Source organism: Salvelinus sp. IW2-2015, unplaced genomic scaffold (genome assembly GCF_002910315.2).
Source record: "Salvelinus sp. IW2-2015 unplaced genomic scaffold, ASM291031v2 Un_scaffold3048, whole genome shotgun sequence".
NCBI classification, from domain to species: Eukaryota; Metazoa; Chordata; class Actinopteri; order Salmoniformes; family Salmonidae; genus Salvelinus; species Salvelinus sp. IW2-2015.
In genome coordinates, this window is record NW_019944340.1 from 15,514 (window position 1) to 29,787 (window position 14,274).

General features: G+C 45.4%; 1 protein-coding gene across 1 annotated transcript in view; it reads right to left on the reverse strand.

The window, feature by feature from the left end:
- Positions 1-3,721: 3,721 nt before the first annotated feature.
- LOC139025674 (1-phosphatidylinositol 4,5-bisphosphate phosphodiesterase beta-1-like) overlaps positions 3,722-14,274 on the reverse strand; it is a gene marked incomplete at both ends in the record, with an annotated part of 55,703 nt that continues 45,150 nt past the window's right edge. The window contains 7 exons of the mRNA XM_070440835.1: positions 3,722-3,808; positions 3,902-3,959; positions 4,288-4,377; positions 4,657-4,733; positions 11,007-11,023; positions 11,247-11,300; positions 12,287-12,419. Of these exons, the coding sequence (XP_070296936.1) occupies positions 3,722-3,808; positions 3,902-3,959; positions 4,288-4,377; positions 4,657-4,733; positions 11,007-11,023; positions 11,247-11,300; positions 12,287-12,419 (516 nt within the window). The remainder of the gene's footprint in view (positions 3,809-3,901; positions 3,960-4,287; positions 4,378-4,656; positions 4,734-11,006; positions 11,024-11,246; positions 11,301-12,286; positions 12,420-14,274) is intronic.

A 14,274-nucleotide genomic window follows, 5' to 3' on the forward strand; every position in this document is an offset into this window, starting at 1 on the left:
TGTGTGTGTGTGTGTGTGTGTATATTAGTGCTGGGAATTGCAAGGGGGCTCACAATAAAATTCTCATGATTCTGTATGTATTGCGATCCAATGTTCCAAACATATTGCTAACCATGTCTGCTGCAGAGGGACAAGGTGAGAGCCATGAAAAATTTGTTTTGATTGATGTAAATAAAAGTTCTGAAGACAAATTGGCTTACAAATTGACTTACGTACAGCAGACTAGCGCTAACTAATGCTACCTATTAAAAAACAAATATATATACTGTATACACTATATAGTATATACACAAAAGTATGTGGACACTCCTTCAAATTAGTGGATTCGGCTATTTCCGTCACACCCATTGCTGACAGGTGTATAAAATCAAGCACACAAGCATGCAATCTCTATAAACAAACATTGGCATAGTGCCAACTGTAAAGTTTGGTGGAGGAGGAATAATGGTCTGGGGTTGTTTTTCATGGTTCGATCTAGACTCTTTAGTTCCAGTGAAGGGAAATGTTAACGCTACAGCATACAATGACATTCTAGACAAATCTGTGCTTCCAACTTTGTGGCAACAGTTTGGGGAAGGCACTTTCCTGTTTCAGCATGACAATGCCCCTGTGCACAAAGCGAGGTCCATACAGAAATGGTTTGTCGAGATCRATGTGGAAGAACTTGACTGGCCTGCATAGAGCCCTGACCTCAACCCCATCGAACACCTTTGGGATGAATTGAAACGCCGACTGCAAGTCAGGCCAAATCGCCCAACATCAGTGCCTGACCTCACTAATGMTCTTGTGGCTGAATGGAAGCAAGTCCATGCAGCAATGTTCCAACAKCTRGTKGAAAGCCTTCCCAGARGAGGGGGGGCTGTTATAGCAGCAAMRGGGGGACCAACTCCATRTTAATGMCCATGATTTTGGAATTAGATGTTCAATGAGCAGGTGTCCACATACTTTTGCCATGTGTGTGTGTATATATACARTATATGCTGTATATAATATATATATTTTATTACAAATCGAAACTTGGAGTCACATATCGATTTAATATCATCAAAAATAATATTGTGAATGTAACTGTATGGATTTTTACCCCCATCACGAATGTATATAAACCCTTTTTCAGGACCCTGTCTTTCAAAGATAATTCGTAAAAATCCAAATAACTTCACAGATCTTCATTGTAAAGGGTTTAAACACTGTTTCTCATGCTTGTTCAATGAACCATAAACAATTAATGAACATGCACCTGTGGAACAGTCGTTAAGACACTAACAGCTTACAGACGGTAGGCAATTAAGGTCACAGTTATGAAAACTTAGAACACTAAAGAGGCCTTTCTACTCTGAAAAACACCAAAAGAAAGATGCCCAGGGACCTACTTACTCTGAGTCTGTCGTAACGTGCCTTAGGCATGCTGCAAGGAGGCATGAGGACTGCAGATGTGGCCAGGGCAATACATTACAATGTCCGTACTGTGAGACGCCTAAGACACGCGTACAGGAAAACAGGAAGGCAGACAATACCTGCACAGGATCGGTACATCCGAACATCACACCTGCGGACAGGTACAGGATGGCAACAACAACTGCCCGAGTTACACCAGGAACGCACAATCCCTTCATCAGTGCTCAGACTGTCCGCAATAGGCTGAGAGAGGCTGGGGGCTTGTAGGCCTGTTGTAAGGCAGGTCCTCACCAGACATCACCGGCAACAACGTCGCCTATGAGCACAAACCCACCATCGCTGGACCAGACAGGACTGGCAAAAAGTGCTCTTCATTGACAAGTCGCGGTTTTGTCTCACCAGGGGTGATGGTCGGATTCGTGTTTATCGTCAAAGGAATGAGTATTACACCGAGGCGGGATCAATTTGGATGTGGTCATGGTCTGGGGCGGTGTGTCACATCATCATTGGACTGAGCTTGTTGTCATTGCAGGCAATCTCAACGCTGTGCGTTACAGGGAAGACATCCTCCTCCCTCATGTGATACCCTTCCTGCAGGCTCATCCTGACATGACCCTCCAGCATGACAATGCCACCAGCCATACTGCTCGTTCTGTGCGTGATTTCCTGCAAGAMAGGAATGYCAGTGTTCTGCCATGGCCAGCGAAGAGCCCGTATCTCAATCCCATTGAGCAAGTCTGGGACCTGTTGGATCAGAGGGTGAGGGCTAGGGCCAATCCCCCCCAGAAATGTCTGGGAACTTGCAGGTGCCTTGGTGGAAGAGTGGGGTAACATCTCATTGCAAGAACTGGCAAATCTGGTGCAGTCCATGAGGAGGAGATGCACTGCAGTACAGCTGGTGGCCCCACCAGATACTGACTGTTACTTTTGATTTTGACCCCCTCCCTTTTTTCAGGGACACATTATTCAATTTCTGTTAGTCACATGTCTGTGGAACTTGTTAAGTTTATGTGTGTGTGTGTGTGTGTGTGTGTGTGTTTGTCATCATATTAGCCCTATCCTGGTTATTCATGCCCTCCTCCATTAGCCCTATCCTGGTTACTCATGCCCTCCTCCATTAGCCCTATGCTGGTTACTCATGAGAGAACTGTTTTTGTTTCATTGTATAATTATTCTCTGTTCTTATCACAGCATTCAGCCTGATGCATGTTGTAAGAAATGTCCTTGAGATAGAAATGAGGAAGTGTAAGAAAAGCACATGCAGTGGTGCAGGGCAGTAGTATATCCCTCTGGTAAGAGCTACCAGGCTAATGCTCCAGGATACGCTGACCCCGTGTGGTCAACACACAAACTACTAAAATGTGTTGTCATGCACTAATGAGGACAGTATATACATCATCCATGCATCCTCTTTCAGCATATGTCTGCTGCCTACCACGTCCTCATATAGATATCGCCAATACATTAGGTCTAGGTTAAAAAAAGTGTACTTTATATTTCCATATACAATCGCAAGGTTTAGAAATGTATTTTACTTCCAAAACATGTAGCAACACAGCCATAGATTTKAGAGTATTCAGAGAGGGAACATGGTGGAAAATAGACAACTGACCCATGCACCCAAGCACAGAGGAGATCACTGAGCGTGGGGAAGAGGGGGAAGAAACCATGGGAACTGGGTTTAGAGACCCAGCTACCTGTACATAGCAGAATGAGGAGACAGGATAGAGGAAAGAAAGGCCGTTCTGGCAGGGACAGTACTTTGGGACGGTTGGGTTGAGCGGCAGTTGACCATCAGGGTTATTGTAACAGAGAGGCAGGGTCAGAGGAAAGTTGCACATCCACTTGTTATCATTCTTCAGCTTTTGCCTTCTTATTAAAGCTTCTGTATACATTGTTATTAATGCTTAAGTATTGAAGCTGTATTAATGCACACAGATGCAGAATGTCTTACCCTGGTCCTCTGGGGATCCTCCTTCCTACAATCACAGTAACAATGGACATGATGGAAATGGTTAACCAATGGAACCTTTATGGGTTGAAAATATGTCTCTGTCCCAAATGGTACCCAATTCCCTTCATAGTGCACTATGGGTCCTGGTCAAAAGCAGGGCACTACTCTATGGGTCCTGGTCAAAAGCAGGGCACTACCCTATGGGTCCTAGTCAAAAGCAGGGCACTACCCTATGGTTCCTGGTCAAAAGCAGGGCACTATATAGGGAATAGGGTGACATTTGGTATGCATCCTATTCCTGACACTGAATGATTGGTTAGAAGCAACTTCATCCTACAGTTCTGTATTTGAGGGTAAACGTGTCCATACCTTGGGTTTCTCATCCACAATCTGCTGTCTGATGTCCTTGTGCTTCTCAAGTAGTCTCTCCATTCTCTTACTCTGAGCATCCTCCAACTACACAGACATACAGAGGTAGGCAAGAGTAAGGTGTAGCCACACGCCGGCATGGACACACGCACACACACGTGCGCACACACACACACTTACCCGTTTGATATACTGCACCACCTCATTGACAAATGACCTGTTGATTTCCAGCTTCTCTCTGTAAACATATACAGATGTCAGCTCAAACCTCTCTTTAAGATTCCTCAAATGTAACCTTTACTTTAACAGTCAAYAATCCTGATGTTCCTTGTTCCAATCTAGCTCAAAGGACCATATAAAAGTTGGTAGGTCTRCCTGATGACCTATGACCTACAAGCATTAAGTCTTTCTATGAAAAATTACGGAATATTTGTATTAAACTGGTCCTGTCGTGATCATTAGCTAGATCAGTCAGTCAGGCATGAATCTTCATCGCCATCTGGTGGCCTTAAGGAGCATGAACACTTATGTATTAGGAGGTCTCTTCCCCAACCCCATGTACTTACTCCTCTGTCACGTTCTTGTTGTTGGCCTTTGCTTCATTAATCTTCTCCTGTCTTTTCTTGTCCATCTTCTTCTTCACGTCTTTCTTTTCCCTGTGGAGAAATAGGAGGATAGTGAAACCCCATGAAATACATGCATACATGAGCTTCTTGTGTGTGTGTGTGTGTGTGTGTGTGTGTGTGTGTGTGTGTGTGTGTGTGTGTGTGTGTGTGTGTGTGTGTGTGTGTGTGTGTGTGTGTGTGTGTTGTGTGTGTGTGTGTGTGTGTGTGTGTGTGTGTGGCTGTGGTGTGTGTGTGTGACGTGTGTGTTGTGTGATTTTGTTTGTGAATGTGCTTTTGTTTGTGTGTGTGTGTGTGTGTGCACTTTTTTACTTGTCACAGATGTCTCTGATCTTCTTCAGCTGGACACTCTGACACTCCTCGGCTATGGTTGTCAACTTCTCCAACAGCTAGAGATCCACAGGAAAAAGAACAATGGTTATCCTACAGTTTGTTTGCCTCGTAGCATATGATAGCTGACTCATGCTTTCTGTTTAACTTCAGGCATGACTTATCAGTTGACATTGGAGAATATAATTGGTCTGTCAGTATGGTTCTATTCATCATGGATAAACCCTACACCTCATCCACACAAACTGTACCACAGATCAGTTACTACACTCAGTCTTTCCATCTCACAAAGCAGTAGAGGAGCACTGGAAATCTTTACACTGATCTAAGGTCAGCACAAACAGGGTGATTTTGGCCATAAAGCCCGCATTTTTACTGAGTGAGGGTTAATGCTGATTCAACGCAAATAATAGATCTACTGTATGTAGTTAGGTACGCTGGTCTCTAGTATAACTCTGGTTGAGGATATGGTTAGGTGTGTGTGTGTGTGTGTGTGCGTGTGTGTGGTGTGCGTGTGTGTGTGTGCGTGGCGTGGGCGTGTGGCGTGATGCGTGTGCTGGTGCGTGGTGGGTGTGCGGTGTGGTGTGTGCTGTGGTGTGTGTGTGTGTGGTGGTGTGTGTGTGTGTGTGTGTGTGTGTGTGTGTGTTGTGTGTGTGTGTGTGTGTGTGTGTGTGCGGAGTGCGTGGGGTGGATGTGTGTGTGCATGCGGTGCCTGTACCATTTTGGTTGTGTTCTTTCTTCTGGTACTTCTCAACTGTAATACTGCTCCTGTCTCAGTGTGAGTAGCTGTTGTTGCTGCTTCTCCTTCAGCTCAGACAGTCTCTGACTGGACTCCTGGTCCAACACACACAGCTCCTGCTCCAGGGTCGACAGGGACTGCTCCGACCTGCTAAACACACACGTAGGGGTTGATAATTTTTTAGTTGTGCCGGGATTGGGTAATGTTCTATAGTTACACCATGATTGGCTTAGTGTTCTGTCACTCATGGGACACTACATCACCGCCTACATCTAAGGTAGTCCCTTGGATGCTGCCATAGAGTTACATTAGAAGTGCCCATCCAAGAAGGTTCAAGGTCATTGGCCACAGATTAAAATGACGTCTAATCACGTTAACTCACAGTAGCTTATGTCCAATCAACATCATACTTTCAAAAATCTTATCTTAGCAAGCTAGCAGTCATCATCATGAATCAAGTCGACAGTCTTACTGGCAAATCCTTTTTAAATTAGGAGAAATTATAGATAAAACTATTGGTGCTCATCGGCCATTGGACATAAAACATTACAGGTAAGATTAGGGAGGTAAGGCAATAAATAGGTCGTAGTGCGAAGTAATTACAATTTAGCAATTAAACACTGAGTGATAGATGTGCAGAAGATGAATGTGCAAGTAGAGATACTGGGGTGCAAAGGAGCAAAAAATAAATAAAAATACAATTATGGGGATGAGGTCGTTGGATGGGCTATTTTAACAGATGGGCTACGTACAGGTGCAGTGGATATGTGAGCTGCTCTGACAGCTGCTGCTTAAAGTTAGTGAGGGGGATATTGGTCTCCAGCTTCAGTGATTTTTGCAGTTCGTTCCAGTCATTAGCAGCAGAGAACTGGAAGGAAAGGCGGCCAAATGAGGATAGGCTTTGGGGGTGACCAGTGAAATATACCTGCTGGGAGCGCGCTATGGGCAGGTCTGCTATGGTGACCAGTGAGCTGAGATAAGGCGGGGCTTTACCTAGCAAAGACTTTATAGATGCCTGGAGCCAGTGGTTTGGCGACGGATATGAAGCAAGGCCAACCACGAGAGCAATACAGGTCGCAGTGGTGGGTAGTATATGGGGCTTTAGTGACAAAACGGATAGCACTGTGATAGACTGCATCCAATTTGCTGAGTAGAGTGTTGGAGGCTATTTTATAAATGACATCGCCGAAGTCAAGGATCGGTAGGATAGTCAGTTTTACGAGGGTATGTAGCAGCATGAGTGAAGGATGCTTTGTTGCGAAATAGGGAAGCTGATTCTAAGATTTCATTTTTGATTGGAAATACGAGTCTTAATGTGAGTCTGTAAGGAGAGTTTACAGTCTAACCAGACACCTAGGATATTTGTAATTGTCCAAATATTATAAGTCAGAACTGTCCAGATAAGTGATGCTGGACGGCGCGAGCAGGTGCGGGCAGTGATGGTTGAAGAGCATGCATTTAGTTGTTACTTGCGTTTAAGAGCAGTAGGAGGCCACGGAAGGAGAGTTGTATGGCATTGAAGCTCGTCTGGAGGTTATGTTAACACCGTGTCCAAAGAAGGGCCAGTATACAGAATGGTGTCGTCTGCGTAGAGGTGGATCAGAAATCACCAGCAACAAGAGTGACATATTGATGTATACAGAGAAAAGAGTCGGCCTGAAGAATTGAAACCCTGTGGCACCCCATTGAAACTTCCAGACGTCCGGACAAGTTCCGATTTGACACACTGAACTCTATCTGAGAAGTAGTTGGTGAACCAGGCGAGGCAGTCATTTGAGAAACCAAGGCTGTTGAGTCTGCGATAAGAATGTTGTGATTGCCAGAGTCGAAAGCCTTGGCCAGGTCGATGAATACGGCTACACAGTATGTCTCTTATCGATGGCGGTTATAATATCGTTTAGGACCTTGAGCGTGGCTGAGGTGCAACATGACCAGCTCGGAAACCAGATTGCTAGCGGAGAAGGTATGGTGGGACTCGAAATGGTTGGTGATCTGTTTGTTAACTTGACTTTCGAAGACCTTAGAAAGGCAGAGTAGGATAGATATAGGTCTGTAACAGTTTTGGGTCTGAGTGTCTTCCCCTTGAAGAGGGGATGACCGCGGCAGCTTTCCAATATATGGGGATCTCAGACAATACAAAAGAGAGGTTGAACAGGCTAGTAATAGGGTTGCAACAATTGCGGCAAATCATTTTAGAAAGAGAGGGTCCAGATTGTCTAGCCCAGCTGATTTGTAAGGGTCCAGGTTTTGCAACTCTTTCAGAACATCAGCTATCTGGATTTGAGTGAAGGAGAAATGGGGGAGGTTTGGGGCAAGTTGCTGTGGGGGGGTGGGGGGGGGGGGGTGCAGGGCTGTTGACCGGGGTAGGGGTAGCCAGATGGAAAGCATGGCCAGCCGTAGAAAAATGCTTATTGAAATTCTCAATTATCGTGGATTTATCGGTGGTGACAGTGTTTCCTAGCCTCAGTGCAGTGGGCAGCTGGGAGGAGGTGCTCTTATTCTCATGGACTTACAGTGTCCAGAACCTTTCGGAGTTTGTGCTACAGAATGCAAATTTCTGTTTGGAAAAGCTAGCCTTAGCTTCCTAACTGCCTGTGTATATTGGTTCCTAACTTCCCTGAAAAGTAGCATATCGCGGGGGCTATTCGAAGCTAATGCAGTACCGCCACAGGATGTTGTTGTGCTGTTCAAGGGCAGTCAGGTCTGGAGTGAACCAATGGCTATATGTATCTGTTCCTGGTTCTACATTTTTGTGAATGGGCATTCTTATTTAAGATGGTGAGGAAAAGCTTTAAGAATAACAAGGCATCCTCTACTGACGGAATGCCTTTTGAAAAATCTGACAAAGCGGCTGGATTAACAAGAAGTTAAGCTTTTAAATGATGTAAGACACTTGTATCTTCATGAATGTTTAATATTACGAATTTAGTATTTTTGAATTTCGCACTCTGCAATTTCCCCGGATGTTGTCAAGGTGGGTCGCTAGCGRCACGTCTATCCCTAAAAGATAACAAGAAGCAACGGTGAGAGACTTGTTTCTGGAAAGGTGGATTTTTAGAAGRAAAAGCTTGAATTGTTTGGGCACAGACCTGGATAGTATGACAGAGCTCTGCAGGCTGTCTCTGCAGTAGATTGCAACTCTGCCCCCTTTGGCAGTTCTATCTTGTCCGAAAATGTATAGTTAGGGATGGAAATGTCAGGATTTTTGGTGGCCTTCCTAAGCCAGGATTCAGACACGGCTAGGACATCCGGGTTGGCAGAGTGTGCTAAGGCAGTGAATAAAACAAASTTGGGGAGGAGGCTTCTAATGTTAACATGCATGAAACCAAGGCTTTTACGGTTACAGAAGTCAACAAATGAGAGCGCCTGGGGATGGGAGTGGAGCTAGGYGCTGCAGGGCCTGGATTMACCTCTAYATCACCAGAGGAACAGAGGAGGAGTAGGATAAGGGTACAGCTAAAGGCTAAAAGAACTGGTTCTGGGCGCGGAAGAATAGATTCAAGGCATAATGTACAGACAAGGGTATGGTAGGATGTGAATACAGTGGAGGTAAACCTAGGCATTGAGTGATGATGAGAGAGGTTTTGCCTCTTGAGACACCATTTAAACCAGGTGAGGTCACCGCATGTGTGGGATGTGGAACAAAAGGGCTAGCTAAGGCATATTGAGCAGGGCTGGAGTCTCTACAGTGAAATAAGACAATAATCACTAACCAAAACAGCAATGGACAAGACATATTGACATTAGGGAGAGACATGCGTAGCCGAGTAATCATAGGGACCAGTGGGAGGCTAGGCGAGCTGGAGACATGGCGATTCAKACAGCTAGCGGGCCGGGGATARCAGARTAGCAGAAGGGCCTTAGGGGGGACGTCGCGGTGGAAGAAGTCTGTTGTTTGTTGCCCCCTYGGACGGTTAYGTCGGCAGACCAGTCGTGTTGGATTGGCAGGGCTCCGTGTAGGCAGTAAAAGGGTCCAGGCAAAATAGGTATTGTTGCTCAAGAAATTGGCTGATGGTCCTCTTCAGCTAACAGTCCGATATGCTCTAGACAGCTAGCGAGCCGCGGATGGGCCTTCAGGGAACGTCGCAACGGAGGAGCCTGTTGAAACACCTCGGCGGATTACGTAGGTAGACCAGTCGTGGCTGAATCGGCGGGCCTCCGTGTCGGCAGTAAAAGGGGTCCAGGCCAATTGGCAAAATATGTATTGTAGCCCAAGGAGTGGCWGATTGACCAGGGAGATATGTATACTGTAGCTAAGAAAGTAATACTAAGTGTATGTTGTGTGGTAAGCTGTTAGTAGCCCATGTGCATCACCCTAATAATTTGATCCCTTTCCCCCTCTTAATTTCGCCTACTGTTCTGACTTGCTGGTGCAAATGTATCCTATTGCCTGTTTTAGAGAAATGTCATCATCGAATATTGTAAGAGCTTTCATTGTCTGCTTATATGCCCCCTTTATTTATCCTATGGTTTTGACTTGGTGTACAGGGAGAATACTGTAAGAACGCCCCATGTTCTGAGTCCTAGCTCGTTCATTAATGTCTTAATCAAAATGACAGATTGCCTCTTATCTGCTTGTCGTCCCCTTATGCCATAGTTTGTACATCTCAATTGTCAGTAGAATCCACATTTGTTTAAGCAAGTCAGCCATATCAGCTATGTTTTTTTTTAAAGGCAATAAATTCGGCTGAATGAACTGTCTCGCTGCCAGACAAGGCGTAGCAGTGGTAAGGTGTTGGGACTTCTGTTGGGAGAGTTTGTGGGCACCGTTTGTCACCGTTATAGTGCAATGAATCTATTGTTTAGTGTTGTGTTGTGTAGTGGCTTTGCTGGCATGGATWATTTTTTTGCTTTGCCTACCAATATTTATATCCTAAAATCGCCACTGGTGAGAGGAATAGAGGGATACAGAAAGAAGGGCAGGGAGGAGGACTAAGAGGAGGAGAAGAAGAGCAGGGAGGAGGACTAAGAGGAGGAGAAGAAGAGTAGCGGAGGAGGACTAAGAGGAGGAGAAGAAGAGTATCGGAGGAGGACTAAGAGGAGGAGAAGAAGAATAGTGGAGGAAGGACTAGAAGAAAAGAGAGCAGAGGAGGAGAAGAAGAGTAATGAGGAGGACTAAGAGGAGGAAAGAAGGTATCTAGAGGAGGAGGGATATAAGAGAGAGGAGGAGAAGAAGAGTAGTGGAGGAGGACTAAGAGGAGGCGGAGAGAAGATATACGGAGGAGGACTAAGAGAGAGGAGAAAAGAAGTATCGGTGGAGACGAAGAAGGAGGAGAAGAAGAGTAGTGGAGGAGACTAAGAGGAGGAGAGAAGAAGATAGTGGAGGAGGACTAAGAGGAGGAGGAGAGAAGAGTAGCGGAGGAGACTAAGAGAGAAAAGAAGAGCGGGCTACCTACTTTTCTTCCATCACGTTTGTGGCTCTTCTGCAGCGCGGAGGTCCTGCGCTGGTGCTGTTCTGCAGCTCTGCAGCCCTGGCCGTGTGTCCTTATCATCTCGTCTGTCTTACGTGGTGTTTCCTTACCAACTCCTCATCTCTTTATACTGCTTCCTCTGCTCCCTCACAAAGCCCTTCTTCTGCTTCAACTCCTCTTACTGTCTGGGCCTCCATCTCTGAGGAAGGAGGATGGAAAGAAGAGAGAGAGAGGAGTGAGGAGAAGAGAGAGAGAGAGAGAAATATGTGTTTTGATCAATGACTTTCTTCCTGCCAGTTTTTGCTTCTTACATACAGGGTCACAATTCTGTGATGTTCAGATTGTGTGTTAATGCCAGTACAGATAGACAAAATGACCACACATGTTTCACTTAGCTTTTACTGAGTCTTACTCTGTCTTACCTGTAGAGACACACTGAATGACATCCTCAGTCTTCACTGCAGTTTTCACTGAACCTGATGAACAATATACACCTGTTAGGCGGGTTTTGGCAGGTATGTATCTGGCAACCCAAGTGGGTGGTAAATGTGTTGTGGAAACAAATGTAAGTTAACTGGTTGCCATATCGGAGTCACAGTGCATGATAAACTACATGGCAAAAATAGTGTGACACAACCATGCAAGCTCCATAGACAAACATTGGCAGTAGAATGGCCTACAGAAGAGCTGAACAAACAAGTCAGTTCATCAAATTCTGCCCTGCCCCAGCTGGTCAACTGTAAGTGCTGTATTGTGAAGTGGAAACGTCTAGGAGCAACAATGGCTTAGCCGCGAAGTGGTAGGCCACACAGCTTACAGACGAAACCGCGGTCGGAAGCCCGTATCGCTTAAAAATCATCTGTCCTTGGTTACAATAATCACTACAGAGTTCCAAACTGCCACTGGAAGCAACCTCAGCACAAGAACTGTTCATCGGGAGCTTCATGAAATGGGTTTCCATGGCCAAGCAGCCGCACACAAGCCTAAGATTACCATGTGCAATGCCAAGCATCAGCTGGAGTGGTGGCCGATACAGAAATGATTTGTCGAGATTGGTGTGTAAAAACATGACTGGCCTGCCCTGATCTCAACCYCATCAAACAACTTTGGAATTAAGAGCCAGGTCTAATCGCTCAACATCAGTGCCCAACCTCACTAATGCTCCTGGCTGAATGGAAGCAAGTCCCCGCAGCAATGTTCCAACATCAAGTGGAAAGCCTTCCCAGAAGAGTGGAGGCTGTTTTCGCAGCAAAGGGGGGACCAACTCCATATTAATGCACATGATTTTGGAATGAGATGTTCGACGAGCAGATGTCCACATACTTTTGGTCATGTAGTATTTGTTTGTTTGATTTTTCCTCATGAAGCGCTTTGAGATTTCTATTATGAAAAGCGCTATAGAAGTTTAATAAATTATTATTATTATTATTACTGTAAGTTCAAGTGGAGATTTGACCTCTACCTGTGGGCTGTGGCTGGTGGCTGACCAGGCTGGGGGGTTTGGAGGAGATGATGGGGGCGTGGCTGACCCCRTTCTCTGCTGGCAAGGTCACCCGGGGGTCAGGCTCCATTGGATCATCACCAGCCGCCTCCACCTATCAATCAAATACATTGACAGCGCAACTGATAAGGTGCCTTTATGAGGCATTTTTTACTGGGCCTCAAAGCACTTTATCAGGTCCACACAGTACTGGTCACATTGACTTATCACATYATCTGACTAGAGTGTAAGCGTCTGCCCAATGTACTGTACAGTTGAAGTCGGAAGTTTACATACACCTGAGCCAAATACATTTAAACTCAGTGTTTCACAATTCCTGACATTTAATCATAGTAAAAAATCCCTGTTTTAGGTCAGTTRGGATCACCACTTAATTTTAAGAATGTGAAATGTCAGAATAATAGCAGAGAGAATGATTTATTTCAGATTTTATTTCTTTCATCACATTCCCAGTRGTTCAGAAGTTTACATACACTCAGTTAGTATTTGGTAGCATTGCCTTTAAATTGTTGAACTTGGGTCAAACGTTTCGGGTAGCCTTCCACAAGCTTCCCACAATAAGTTGGGTGAATTTTGGCCCATTCCTCCTGACAGAGCTGGTGTAACTGAGTCAGGTTTGTAGGCCTCCTTGCTCGCACACGCTTTTTCAGTTCTGCCCACAAATCTTCTATAGGATTGGAGGTCAGGGCTTTGTGATGGCCACTCCAATACCATGACTTTGTTGTCCTTAACCCATTTTGCCACAACTTTGGAAGTATGCTTGGGGTCATTGTCCATTTGGAAGACCCATTTGCGACCAAGCTTTAACTTCCTGACTGATGTCTTGAGATGTTGCTTATACATCGTTTTCCTGCCATCTATTTTGTGAAGTGCACCAGTCCCTCCTGCAGCAAAGCACCCCCACAACATGATGCTGCCACCCCCGTTGTCACAGGAGGCAGCAAAGAGGTGTGGTGGTGTTTTTGTATTAGTCTGTGTGTGTGTGTGTAGCTTTGCGTGCGTGCCTGTGCTTGTGGGTGCCTCTTGTGTGTGTGTGTGTGTGTGTGGTGTGTGTGTGTGTGGGTGGTGTGTGGTGTGTGTGGTGGTGTGTGTGTGTGTGTGTGTGTGTGTGTTGGTGTGTGTGTGGTGTGTGTGGTGTGTGTGTGTGTGTGTGTGTGGTGTGTGTGTGTGTGTGTGTGGTCATCCCCACACTAATCGACCTGTAAACAGATCAATGAGCATCTCCCCAGGCAGTAGTCCTTCTTTGGGTTAGAGCTATTGACCAGGGGTTAGGAATAGGCCTGTCGCTTTGTGAACAGATGATTGGGTTAGAGCTATTGACCAGGGGTTAGGAACTGGAGGCCTGTCGCTTTGTGAAAGATGGATTGGGTTAGAGCTATTGACCAGGGGTTAGGAATTGCGGGGTGAGGGTTTGAGGTGAGGACGGTGGATGGGTTGAGCTTATTACCCACAGGGACCAGTCAATGGAGAGCTGTACATGCGACACCATGGCAACGGTCGCCTAGTGAGTTAGTGGGCTTTCCACTGGAGGTTCAGAGACAGAGGGAGAGGGAGATTAAACCAAATCATAAAAAAACTAAAAGATAATTACTTGACACATTGGAAAGAATTAACAAAGAAACTGAGCAAACTAGAATGCTATTTGGCCCTAAACAGAGAGTACACAGTGGCAGAATACCTGACCACTGTGACTGACCCAAGCTTAAGGAAAGCTTTGACTATGTAGCAGACTCAGTAAGCATAGCCTTGCTATGGAGAAAGGCTGCCGTAGGCAGACCTGGCTCTCAAGAGAAGACAGGCTAATGTGCACACTACCAACAAAATGAGGTGGAAACTGAGCTGCACTTCCTAACCTCATGCCAAGTGGTATGACCATATTAGAGACACATATGTCCCTAGATTACACAGATTCACAAAGAATTCAAAAACAAACCCGATTTTTTTTTTTT